This window comes from Melopsittacus undulatus, chromosome 3, assembly GCF_012275295.1.
Source record: "Melopsittacus undulatus isolate bMelUnd1 chromosome 3, bMelUnd1.mat.Z, whole genome shotgun sequence".
Classification (NCBI taxonomy): Eukaryota; Metazoa; Chordata; class Aves; order Psittaciformes; family Psittaculidae; genus Melopsittacus; species Melopsittacus undulatus.
Genome location: NC_047529.1, coordinates 36,918,922 through 36,932,786, shown reverse-complemented (window position 1 = coordinate 36,932,786; position 13,865 = coordinate 36,918,922). Strand labels below are relative to the sequence as shown.

The 13,865-nt window shown below is 38.0% G+C and overlaps 1 protein-coding gene across 1 annotated transcript in view; it reads right to left on the bottom strand.

Annotated features, from left to right (window-relative positions):
• MCPH1 (microcephalin 1) overlaps positions 1-11,145 on the bottom strand; it is a 54,245-nt gene extending 43,100 nt beyond the window's left edge. The window contains exons 1-6 of the mRNA XM_034060429.1: positions 11,067-11,145; positions 8,813-8,904; positions 6,778-6,896; positions 1,485-1,569; positions 708-828; positions 248-388 (exon numbers count right to left, since the gene is read on the bottom strand). Of these exons, the coding sequence (XP_033916320.1) occupies positions 248-388; positions 708-828; positions 1,485-1,569; positions 6,778-6,896; positions 8,813-8,904; positions 11,067-11,085 (577 nt within the window). The 5' untranslated portion in view covers positions 11,086-11,145. The remainder of the gene's footprint in view (positions 1-247; positions 389-707; positions 829-1,484; positions 1,570-6,777; positions 6,897-8,812; positions 8,905-11,066) is intronic.
• Between the last annotated feature and the right edge of the window lie 2,720 nt (positions 11,146-13,865).

Genomic DNA, 13,865 nt, shown 5'->3' with positions numbered 1-13,865 from the left:
TTGAGCAGTCTAACCATTAAGAAATTCCTTTTTGCAATCATTATCTTCCGCGATTTCTTGTGCCCTTTGATGGAAAGGGGCTAAAAGCTAAAGCATTCACAACTACTCGAAACCTGGGAAGCAGGGAGGACATTGCAATCAAGATAAGAAAAAAAGTTTGAAGGCCAGAGCAAGACAAAAGCACCAGAAATTCAGCAATAAAGATGGAAGCCATTGGTGCATGGATAGGTAAAATTTAACTCCTTACCAGTAGGAGAAATATTTTCTCTTTTTTCCTTCATCTCCTTTATTCTTCTTTCCATTGCACTGTATTGATCTTTCACCTTATTAACAGGGCTGTATACAAGTGAACCATTGTCTTCAAATAGTAGAACTGGTACATCAGTTTCTACACAAAGAAATTGCATTTGTACATTAGTATTTATGTACTATAACAATCTCAAATTTTTTTCCCCCCAAAACTTGAAAAAAATAGGTTCCTTTGGTTCCCTTAACATCACTTCAGATGGCTTAATACTGCAAATTGCAAAGAACTCTGTAAAAACTAAGTCAACTTTGTAAGTAAAAACATACTTATAAAAGCATAGAAGTAAACCCAAACAAACCCAAACCCAACCAACCAAACCAAACACACAAAACAAAACCCCATCAAGTACTTCAAGGAAATAACTGAAGATATTTGAATCTTAGTCTACAGTAGTTCTTACCAGCATTAACTGCTATCTTCTGTATGGCTAATTCTTTAGCCATCTGGTCCAATCTTTTCTGCAGTTTTCTATCATTTCCTGGAGTTTTTTCAACGAAGTCTTTTGGCTGCATACATTTGTGCTACAAGACACACAAACCTATCAATTATATCATAAAACTGCCAGAAGTAACTACACTTCTTATTTGCTTACCACTTTGCCACAGTATTTATCATCAGTGTCTAACTATGCTTCCTAGCACTTCCTCCAGAGTCACAGGTAATAGCAAAAGTTAAAGTTTACTTTGGAAAATGCTAATACAAAAGAAGAAAGAGCCTAACAGATTTTCTTTTCTTGTTAGATTTTATTAAAAAGCAGACTAAATAATCATCTTTTCCTTTTTGCTTGCAGCAAAGCTAAGGCTTGAAAGATTTTTTTTTCTAAATACCAGTATTTCAGCATTTGTGGATGCAACTCAGTGAAACATAAACCACATCAGTCATGTTTCAGTCATGTTTTTAATTACTCATGTCATTTTAGTTTAAACCTTAACTTCTTTATTCATCAATATAGAAACTCTTACTTTTATTATACTTTCTTCAGATTAGATATCACATCATCACAGCCATATCCTACCTTTAAAAACCTACTCAGACAGACACATAGAGCTTACAGAATGTCCTAATAATGAACAAATCAAATGCTTGAGGTCGGGAAGTCAAATTCAGACTTTAAAGTTTACTACTCTAGGCCTATGAAAAAAAAAAAACAAAAAACCACCCATACCCACATACTCACTTTTTTGAGTGGTTGTGGCAATTCTTCATTAGCAGCTACCACAGGAAATAAGGCTTCATCAACATGTACTCTAGTTTCTCGACACCTGTATAATAAATTAGAGCAGTTGTGTTTGTGTTTTTAAGAATGAGAAACTTTATTGCAAAAATAGTCATCTGAGCTCTGTAATAACAAAATACCAGTCCTTCCTCAATGTGTATCTTCAGCACAAATACTTCAATGGGGAGAAAAAAAAAATATCTATATATATGACACACCAAATATAGAACATACTTTTTTGTCCTAATGATGCTCTCTAAATTGTTGTTTGAAACTCAAAGATTCACACTCATATTTTATTTTCCACACATTCAAAAATCATTATATTAAGTCCTTTCGGCCAGATTGTCATGAAACTCAAATTTACCCAACTTGTGATGACTGTAGGCTTTAACTGTTCACTACCCAGCAACCATACCCTTAACTTGCCTCAAGCTGGTGATGTGATGACAGTAAACTTCCAACTATAATCTACAGAATGTCATGGGTAGAGGACCCTATTCAGGCAAATGAAAGAGTCATCATCTGATCATGCCTTTATATCTTAGCCATAAGTCTGTTTTCTGCCTCCTCTGTGTATACACAATGCTAAAACCAGCCCCTTATTGAAGGGTCATCTGTATTTATGCAAACTTTTTAATTACAAAACCAAAAATTCCAACTGACACCTTACCCTGTTTTTCCTGTCTTTTCATTTCAAAGACTGACTTCAGAATAGTGGGATTAATGTTACCTAATGAGAACACTAAGAACAATGTTGAGACAAGAATTTGGTTAATACATAAAAGTTCTTTTGATCAAAATAGATCAATACAGTTTTATTATCAAACAAACTAATTATGAGAAAGTACATAGAACATCAATAGACTACCCTAGTTTCCCCAGAAGTCATTCAAAACTGTGATTCTAGTGACACCTAGTGATCTAACCGCTATAAAGTTTGTAACTGCAGAATTATAATCCAATGCTTAGTTACTCAGTTCTGAATAAGAAGCCAAACCAATACATGTTTTGGTCAAACTAACTGAGTTAGAGTTTAGAATTCTCTGGAGCATCAGAGATGATACTCAACATTCTGAGCTTCAGAAGCTGTTATTTAATTCTGGATAATAATCAACATAGATGTAAACTGCATTAAAACTTACATTAATTCAGATATTTTGTTGATTCAGAGTAGCCAAACATGATAAATTTGACCACTAAACATGCTATGAGCATTTTTTAGTTTGCAGACAAATATGAATGTAAATGATTTATCTATCATGTTTGTGACATGAGTTACTTTACTAAGAACATATCGGTAAAGTTTCCCAGTTATGGGTTAGATTAAGTATTCTTAATTTGTACATAGATTATAGTAATTCTATTTTATGTAGGATTTTGTTGGGTTTTGATTTTTATTTTTTTTAGGTTGCTCATTGAAGTATTTGAATTAAAGCACTATTTTTTTTTCAGTGATTCAAAAGCTGTCACTCATTTTGAATTAAACTTATATTTGCATGACTCTTAAAGCAAGTCCATGATTATGTGAACTATCTTTAAAGTCAGACATATCTGCAATTCTTAGAAAACACAAAAGGGAAACAACACATTTAAAAATATTAAGAATGTATTTACTCTAGTTGTTTTTTTTTCAAGGAAATTCAATTGTCATCTTAAAAGAGTCTTCTTCCTAATCAAATGACTTCCTATTAAACTGTAGAACTGCATTCAGTTTAGATTCAAATATATGCTTGTACTGTGAAGCAGAAGTTTCCAGTAACAGTTCAACAAGGCAATGTTCACCAAATACTGTACAAACCATTATAATGTGTTCTGGCTTTTATGGAGAAAAGAGAGTACTGTATTTTCAGATCATGGGCATGTTCCTCTGAGAGGCTCAAGCACTGCTCAGGGGAAGATAACACTAGTGGGCAAGCATAACAGTTTGGAAGTAGCTGTTAATTAGGAGTATTTTGCTCAAACCAGAACCACCAGGAAATGCTGGACTAATTGCTTATGATTTGCTTCCTTGTCTGATGTTTTTAAAGCTCAAACATAAAAAACTAGCCTCCAGATTAAATACCATATACTGCAGCATCCTGTTTCCAATACCAAGATTCCCAGAAGTATGTAAAAACATGAAAACACAGCCAAGCATTCCCAGTTTACTTCGCTATGTTTCACAGATTTCTGGTTTAGAGATCATCAGGTTCAATACTGTACATGTTTTTTGATTTAAAAAAATGTTTAATTGCTTCAGCATTTTTTTTAACCAGTATAAATCCTTGCTGAATATGACTCTGCAACAAGGAGTTCTCCAGCCTAAACTGTGTTCTGCTAAAAATAATCATTTACTGTTTTCTGTACAGGTATAAGTTATTCCTGGGGAGATTCCAGTTAGATCCTAGAGGAAAATTTGTCACAACAGCCATTGGAATAATCGTCCAGGGAAGTGGTGGATTCCCCAGCATTGGACAGTTTTAAGATTCACCTGGACAGGGTGCTGGCCACCTTGTACAGACTGTGCTTTTGCCAGGAAAGGTTGGACCATGATTCTTGAGGCCCCTTCCAACCTGGTATTCTATGATTCTCTGAATCTCTCTCCAAATATATTCATGTGATGATTTCCAACATTTCTACTGAAAAAATACATATTAATTTCCCATTCAGCCTCCTCATATGAACCTTTATGTTTGCAAGTGTCTCTCCCCCTCCCACATTTTTTCCAGGCTGAAGCATTCTTGTCTTCCACTGTGTCTGATGAAACAACATTCCAAGTGTGCAACCATGATAAAAACCATGTCATTCCGCTACATGAGTTTTTATGTTCTATTTGATTTTTGACTACTGCTGAGGTGACGAACATATGAAAACATTTCCTGTGAGTCTCAAAATCTTAAATTTCCCCTTATACAATACAATCATCTTTCCAATATACTTAAGAGGATTTAAGATTTAAATAGTCTCCTTGATATCAGTAAGAACTTTATTCCTTTCCCTGTCTTAGTTTTGGTGTTACAGCATGAACACTGATAGCATAGCTGTGTCTATACTTACAAGGTTCTCTGAAATAATTTGAACAACCATCCACATGCCAATTAAGATCAAGCAACAACTAAAATATTTTGCTTTGCACTGTGCTCCAAGAGGAGTCATCCAATCCCCAGTCTACACTAAAGAGTCACTCTATTACATAGCCTAAAATTAAATTTCACAGCATTTCTGACCATTCTGAGAACATTACACATGCTATTGAATAGAACAGCTGGTCCATCAAGCCTTCTTTTTTTAGTAATGCTAAAACTTCAACTCATGCAATTTCTGCATTATTTGCTTACAGTTAGCAGGTTCAAACTAAGCTTCCATTAAAAAAAAATTTGCATGTATGCTAACAGACTCATTTTAATTTTGTATTGTCTATACCTCATTTGTGTAGCTCCATGACTAGTGAGACCATGCATTACTTTCTCTTATGTAAGCTTTTACCACTCCTGACCCATACTTTGCTTAAGAATATGATACTCTGTCATGGGTATACTCTTATGAATTCTACCAAGAGTATACATCAGTCTAAGTTTTATATTCTTGTGAACCTTTTTGTACTAACTTTAAACTAAAAGGTAGAAAAGAAAAATTACAGAGAAGTTCAATCAATCCACAGCTTGGGTCTTCCTCCATAATAATACACCTCTATTCCAGATGAATCCCCCTGTTCCAACAAACCCTTCTTCTAAGCCATATACCAAGACCTCACTTTGTCCAGTGTCAACTTCAGGAAAAACAAACAAACAAAAAAAAAAAACCAACAGAAAGACTCTAGCCTTCTCTTTCCTACAAAAGAGCTTAAGTCTTTTCCTTTGTTACTGATATACAGCAATAGTTACAGTTTCTTGAGGCTTTTACAACTCAAGGCTCCATACTGTCCCCTATGTTATCACATACCTAGCTGTCCATCTGAGCTTTCTATAGTGCTAATCCATTCGATAAGTGCCAGTATTGCAAAGGTTCCTCTTGTAGTGAAACTGCTGTAACAGTTAAAGCATTCCTGTATGTCACATCCTAGACCTTTCCCTGTAAAGCGCTCTCGTTCTTAATGCTGCAGATGCTACTCACCTGGATTTTTCTGGGATCCTTTTAGCACATCCAAGTCCTCAAACAGTTTATGATTCTTATGACTAAGGTTTCAAACTCCATATTTATACATTTAGCCATGTGAACAGCATTTTTCATTTTACAACCAAAGATTCCTACTGAAATGACCATTTTCCCCACGCTCAGTGGCACCAGGTCCAAGAAAGGTATATTCACACAGACAGAATTTTGCACCACCCTCATATTTGGGAACATAGGTATTTCTTCCTCAGTGTTAAAACTGGATGCTTCTGCAGAACTGTATGAATTTCTTTTTCTGATGTGTGTCAGAAATTTTATGGTCGCACTACATTTAAGTATCTGCAGAGCTCAGCTTTGCATCCCCGTTTTTTATTTTTACTTTTACACTTAGCAGACTTGTATCTTTCCATGAATATTACAATTGGTATAGGAGGGAGCCTCTTTACTTACATTCCAATTTCCATCATCACAGCAATTTACCAACTGGAGTGCTTAACACATGCATGCTCTTAAACAAGATGTTTTTATACTTCATCTGAAATCTAAGTTTGGCCTCACAACCATTTTGTAAACTCAGAGAAGCAGCTATGGACTAGCAAATTTTCTTGGAGTGGCTGCACAGCTAAATCTTTTTTTTTTTTTTAATTTAACTTTTTCCTGTATGGTAGTTGAGAATCTTCAAGCAGTGCTGTTCTGAATCTTCCAAATGTCTTAAAAACCAGACTACATGTGGTTCTTTTTATTTCTTGCTAGAAGATAATCTGTCTACAGAAGCTAAGTACAGAAACAGTACAATATCCCTGATGAACTGTGCTTTTTCAAACAAAAAAGAAAGAATTCTATTCAACATAAGCACCTAGTCTTCACTGCCTATGCATGTCAGCTAAGAGCAAAGGAGTGGAACACTGAATGGTTCTACCATGGAACTACCTCAACGCATTAATTTTTTAAGAATTAACATTTTATCTTTTTATACAAGTAATATGCTCTGTAATAAAAAAAAATGTCATAGGAAACTTATTTACCCACAGATTTATCACTATTTCAAATAAATAAAAAAAAGACAAAACAAAACAAGTTTTGTACTTCAGTTTTTAAATAAAACAATACTAGAATCCATTATCTCTGGAATATGTCATATATATTCACAAGCACTCACTTCTCCACCCAGAGTACAGAAACTACTTTTACGCTCATCTTCTGTGCTTTTCTCCACGTAGCCAAATGTCCATCTTTGAAGACTACATGGGTCACGTGCTTGTTCAAAGTTTTTGAAACCTGCAGAAGTACAAAGAGAGCTCATCTTAAGTCCAATAATCAGAAAATGCTAATGAAACATGCTAGAATAGTCCATTTTTAATGTATAAACCATTAGCATAAAAACTTATTCTAAACATTATGTCAAGGACTCTTGATCTTTCTTATCTCTGCAAGAAGGCTCAAGCAATCAAAACTCAAGTCTCATTAGCCAAGCCAATGCAATGCGTGCTAGAGAGCTACAGTAGCTTCCTTTTGCTCTCAAGCTTCTTTTTTCTAGGTTACCATTTTCATCTCCCTGCTTGCTTTACCTGTATCACTATCTTGCAACATTTTTATTCACATAGCCCAACATCATTTCTTGTGAAAGAACTAGCACAGAAAGTAGTGGAAAAACTAATTCAGAATTTTATTTCCTGACACAGTGAGCCAAGTCAGTTCACTATCACATGCTCAGCCCAATAAAAGGGAAGCAAGTGTCTGAAATAACAAAGGGGCAGGACTACCCCTTTTCAATCATGGGGATCTGCTAAATAGGCTCATCTGTAAAATCTGCCAGCACCTTCCACTCTATCTGGCTACTTTTTGATCAACTCAAAGAATTTTAAAGCCTTATGCTTTTGTCATTTTCTGTGAGAAAAATCTAGTACCAGAAGAGAATTACATAGGTCTAGTATCACAGCACAAAATAACAAGAAATATTTCTTGAATTATTCATTGAGAGTTGCATTTGCTTCTATAATAAAAAGTTATTCTTCTGTTCTGTCACTATCTCAGCTAAATTAACACAGAAAGAGAGGCTTTGGGGAGATCAGCACAATTTCACAAATTACAGTATGATACACCTACGCACACCCAATTGAAAAGCACTCGAAGTTCACCCAAGTGTTATTTAGAGCATGATGTGGGCTGTAAAGATCTCCATTAACTGGGGATAATGTGCAAGAAGGGAAAATACCAGATTGATTTTGGTCTCTGGTTGAAATTCTACAGCTGGCAATAGAACGTATTTTGCACCTACAATTCAACAATACTTGATATGGGAAAAAAAAAGCCATATACTAAGACTCTAAGATACATTTTTTTACTAGCACTTTCTGGAGCTGAACCACATTTGTGGGAGAGTAAATGAAAGAAGAAAATGTCATGGTACTCAGATTAGAAAGCATTTTAGTAACAATAGAGCAGCTGCCTACAAGTTAAAGAACACAAAACAACATAAGGTACATACTTGAAAACCACAGGTTTTAAACACTTTGATTTGATTTGCCCACAGTATGTGGCAAGCCCAACACTTCACAGCAAATGCATGCCATCATACTATACAAAGAGGTTTATAGATATACGGAGGCTTTAAATACATTTCCCATCTGTCACTAGTAGGAATTTTACAGTGCTTTCCTTTATTCTCAGGTCTGTGATTATCCTTCTTCTTGCACTTAAACTCATACCACAATGAAATACACCTAACAAGCAAAACAAGCAAGCTAATTTCTAATTAAAAGCCTTCCTGTTCTGTTTATTACAAAATAGAATCATATAATAGTTAGGGTTGGAAAGGACCTGAAGATCATCTAGTTCCAACCCCCCTGCCATGGGAAGGGACACCTCACACTAAACCATATCACCCAAGGCTTCATCCAACTTCGTCTTGAACACCGCCAGGGATGGAGCATTCACAACCTCCCTGGGCAACCCATTCCAGTACCTCACCACCATAACAGTAAAGAATTTCTTCCTTATATCGAGTCTAAACCTCTGCTGTTTAAGTTTCAACCCGTTACCCCTTGTCCTATCCCTACAGTCCCTAATGAATAGTCCCTCACCAGCATCCCTGTAGGCCCCCTTCAGATACTGGAAGGCTGCTATGAGGTCTCTATGCAGCCTTCTCCAGGTTGAACAGCCCCAACTTTCTCAGCCTGTAATGGTTTCCTTACTTTTGCTCCCATATCACGAAGTTGGTGTTCGAAGGTTTCTGAGTAATTTTCTGTTCTGTTAGATGACCAAACTTCTACAAATGCGGTAATACCTGTATCAGAAGAAAGAAAACAAAACAGCTAATTAAGTATACCCTATGATAAAATTGGTTAAACTGCCTTTCCAACAGAATTTTGCTTTCATATATGCTGCATTCAGTAGCAAATGTAGCTTTTAATAAACTGAGTGTCAGATGGTAGCAGCAGAATGTTCTTTTCAGAGAACTTCTGTCCCTTATAACAGTTGTAATGGGATAAATTTAGAAGTTTGACATTACTTAAACAACTTTTCATTTACTCTATTTAAAATACACTACCAGCTTAAACAAGAAATGCAGTGCCTCTACATGACTGCTTACTCTTATTAATCACTGCTCATCTTCAGGTTAATAAAAAAATTTAAGACAAGTTGATGTAACACAAATTACAGAACATAATGAAACAAACATAATGGAATTATTCCCTCTCCAAACCTGCAGAAAACTCTGCAAAAATATCACTTAGCATTTTACAGATTACTTCAAATTCCACCTTATTTATACTGAATTGCCACAAATTATGTACCTATGACAGGAGCCAATACAATTTCATTGCCAGCTGCATTATGTAACTTTTGTTATATCACATTTAAGTAGTTTCCTTTACCAACCAGAGTAATAATCTCTTCAAGGAATGAAAACAGCTTCAGTTGAGGTCTTTAAACAAACCATCCCAGAAGCACAGACATGGAAGGATAAGCAAACGAAACTCGTAACACTAATTTTACTTAGGATGTACACTAAAGTGACCTACAGCTCCATTAGCCATGCTAATTTCCCATTTTGAGTGATGAGTCAGTAAAGTTCCAGAACACTGGAAGAAGGCTCATTCACAACAAAAGCACTTCACACAAACTGCAGGCCAGACAACTCTCAGAACTCATGAATAAATATGTGTCCATTAAAAAAGGTCATCCTTGGCAAGCATTGCTTAATTATGCTGGTTACTATGTATGTCCTTCTGATTAATTAGATTTCTTCTGTTTTCTTTCTAAATGAAAATCTGAATAACACTCCAACATCAGAAGCACTTTCATAAAGATTAACATACTTTTGTAGTTTCTAGAAATACTTTTAACACACACGAAATACGGAACACAAACCACCTCCTTAGCCAAACTACATGGAAAAATCTTATAATAAGTACTATGACTTCAGATATATATGGGAACTTAACACAAGTTGACTCCAATTGTGCTCATTCTACTACTGGACCAAGACAGAGCTTTGCTTTTTGTCTTGACTGTTCTATTTTTCTTAAAAAAGGACTTGAATTTAAAAAACTAATACCTTATTCTTACATCAAATATTTTAGAACCTTCACATTTATAATTCTCCTAGAAAAGTGTTTTAAAGCATTTCAGTGAAGGTCGAAACTAGGAATTAGAGGAACATTACTTCAAGGCTGCATGCACCTGCAGTAGGATCAAAGCTGCATGTTACAGTAGTTAGCCAATTTTAGCTAATCAAATATACTCCAACAGAAGACAAGACACTTCGTAGTTTTTGTTCAGTTGATAAAAAAAAAATGAGAAATGGCTTGTAGCTTTTTCGAACTAGAAGAGCTCTGAGTACAGCTTTGTTCTTGTAAAGGCCAACTTACGCAGGAAGATCTCAGAGAAGATGGTGATAGCTGGGGAAAACAGACATCAGAGGGCAACCTAGCGGGGCCGAAACTTAACACGGAGAAGAAACGAGACAGGATCTAGCCATGGCTGACCTGGGCAGAAAGAAGACGGCAGGTTCCGACACCTGGCAGCAGTAGGGGCCGCGGCACCGGCCGGGAGCTGTCACCCCTACGCTCCCTGTTTGCAGGAAGCTCCCAGCACTTCCCGTCCCACCGCCTGCATAGCCCGGCCTAGCCTGCGGCTGGGCACAGCCCGCCGCCCTCTGGGGCATGCTGAGGCGCGGCCGCTCATTTTCAGGCGCGTTCGCGATTAGTCAGCGCAGCTCCGCAGAGAAACCCTTTTCCCATAGGAAAGCAACGCCAGGGGGTCAAGCTGGAGACTGACCCGCCTTGAGGGCCGGACTCCCCCAGATTAAAGACTGGGCGGGAAGGAGGCGAGTGACAGCCCAGCCGAGAACAACCGGGGGAAGGACCTCAGGGATCAGCAGGGTCCTGCCCGCTCCAGCCCGGCGGCTCCCCTCAGCCCCCCGTACAGCGTACGAGCCGATACCTTTCAGGACGGGCTCCATTCTCAGCGCCGCACAACACAAAACTCCGCAACCCGCCACAGTTTAAAACCACCTCCACACACAGAACCGGGCCTGCGCGCTGCATTAGACTCCATCAGCGCGCCTGCGCGCTGCACCAGGGTTCAGTCGCGCCTGCGTGCTGCTCACGGGTGCAGGGAGAGTGGTCTTAATGGTGCTTGTGTGGTCCCGGTTTGTGTGCGAGTCTGTGGTAGGGCTGTGTGTGTGAGGGGCGGCGATCGGGCGTCCTTGGTGCCGTGGTTGTAGAAATCGGGGACTCAAAGTAGTCCTGGTGGTCTGGAGTCTTCGAATCCTGTGTTCAGTTCTGGGGCCCTCAGTACAAGAGATGCTGGAGCAGGTCCAGAGAAGGGCAACAAAGCTGGTGAAGGGTCTGGAGAATGAGTCTTATGAGGAGCATCTGAGGGAACTGGAGTTGTTTAGTCTGGTGAAGAGAAAGCTCAAGGGGGACCTTACTGCTCCGTACAACTGCCTGAAAGGAGGTTGTAGTGAGGTGGGGGTTGGTCTCCCAAGTAATAAGTGATAGGACAAGAGGAAATGGCCTCAAGCTGTGCCAGGGGAGGTTTATATTAAATATTAATAAAAATTTGTTCACAAAGAGGGTGATCAAGCATTGGAAGAGGTTTCCCAGGGAAGTGGTGGAATCACTGTCCTTAGAAGTCTTCATAAACCGTGTAGATGAGACCCTTAGTGGTTTACTGGTGGATTTGGCAGCCCTGGGTTAATGGTTGGACTTTATGATCTTAAAGGTCTTTTCTAACCTGGTCAATTCTATGATTCTGGTTGTTTTTTGCAAATAGGTTTGCTCCATCCAGAGAGCTCCAGCCATGCCTAGCTTTGGGGGAACTTCAGGGTAGCCCAAACATAGCTGAAAATGTTTTGAAAAGCTAAACAGTAAGTGAGTTGTCTCTGTTCATCATCAGGAGTTCTCAGGAGGCTTCTAGTTTGTAGGAAGGTGTGTCAGCACCAATATCTTCTGAACTCTGTTGGCTCAAACTGCAGTGTTCAAGGGAAAAAAATAACAGAGAAAACCAAGCAAGCTGGGATTAGGGAATGGGCATGGCCAAGCAATATTTACAGAAGCATCCACAATTACTTGAAGGCAATTGTACCATTAACTGTAGTATGTTCACCCTTACATGAAATGGCTCTAGGGCTAGAAGGCTGGAGTGTAACAAATGCGCTTCTCAGGAAAAATTATATGATAAATAATAGTAAAATTGGTGAATATAAGGAGGTTTACAATCAGAAAGTGCATTTTTTTAAAGAAAAATGATGCTGCACAGCTTTATTATGCAACTCAGCTCAGAAGCACTAATATTGCTATAAGGTTGTATAAGTTGATGCTGTTCTGAAATCTTTGATGTGAAATACTTGTCTTTTCATCAGAAAAATAACGCAGTAGAAATGAAAAAAAACAGAGAGATACAAGCCAAGAGAAACAAAACAATGATTTCCATATGAGAAGTATCTATTTAGACGAAGACTCATAAGCTTGGAAAAGAAATGGTGAAAGGCGGATGTGCTAGAGGTCTCTAAAATTGTGAACACATGGAGGTGGACATGGAGCAGTGTGTTCTCAATGAGAATTGGCAGGCAGCAAATGAAATTAGAAGACAGGGTGTTCTTGGAAGAGATGTTTCCACATTGTGCCTCATCAGGCCGTGGAAGTGTGTTCAGGGTGCTGTCTGGGTTCTGGAAACAAATTTAGCAAATTAGTGAATTCCATCTTGGGTTTGTTAGAAGTGTACAAGACCACTTTTACCTCAGTAAAGCCCTGAATTGCAGATTGCTGAACTCTGAGAAGGTGTAACAAATGCTCTGGGATTTTCTTTTAATTATTTTTTCCATCACCTCCAACTGTAGTGTTGACATAGAAAGGATTTGGTGTGGTCCATTATTTGGTGTGGCCCATTCTTACATAGATGGACAGGCTCAAAACTTAAATCTTGAGCCCTAGGAATTTACCAAGCAGATGTCTATACCACTGCTATTTAAGGTATCTTTAGTACATTATATTTTAGCGTTGATATAGTTTATTTCATTTCCAGAGCATTAAATACAACACTAGGTCCATGGCATGTGTTGAGCACAAACTGTTTGATCCTCTGTCTTCTGAACCTGCAACAGACTTCCTTTCACTTATGTGTTCACTATGTGAATAAAGTAGCCAGTCAATCTATGTATATATGTTTGTGTATAGTTATCCTTTGTACTTCTTAAAGAGCTCTCTAATAAGCAATAATGAAATATTTTTACAAAGGTTCTCAATCACTGCTCAAGGAAAAGGGAGTCTAGTCTTCATGCAGTGTCTATGAACATTGGTCTGAAGGCAGTTCCAGAAGTGGAGGCAGGGAGATTCAAATGTGTGCTGTCAGAGAAATTCAGTTCTCAGTGCTGTTGGAGATAACCTCCTGCTCAGTGAGAGCTCTCTGGTGTGTGTGAATACAAAAATAACATAAAAGAGGCAGCATTTAACCTTTAAAACTCTGTCCCAACTTAAATTAGTGGAAGTCTTGTCACTGAGTTAGTACTTAGATTCAAAAGCATATCTAAATTAGTGAGTATGGGTAGAATAAGTAGCTGTGACTTCAGGGGAGTTTGGAAACCCATGTAATAAAACTGGGGTGTTCAGGAGATTAGCGAGCAGATCAAATTCTGCTAAGCATGTGTAAATAACATTGGTTCAAAATTGGGCACACCCACACAAGCTCTTTGGTTTGGTACAGGATAGGAAACTGTGTAATGTGAGATAGCTAAGGTAG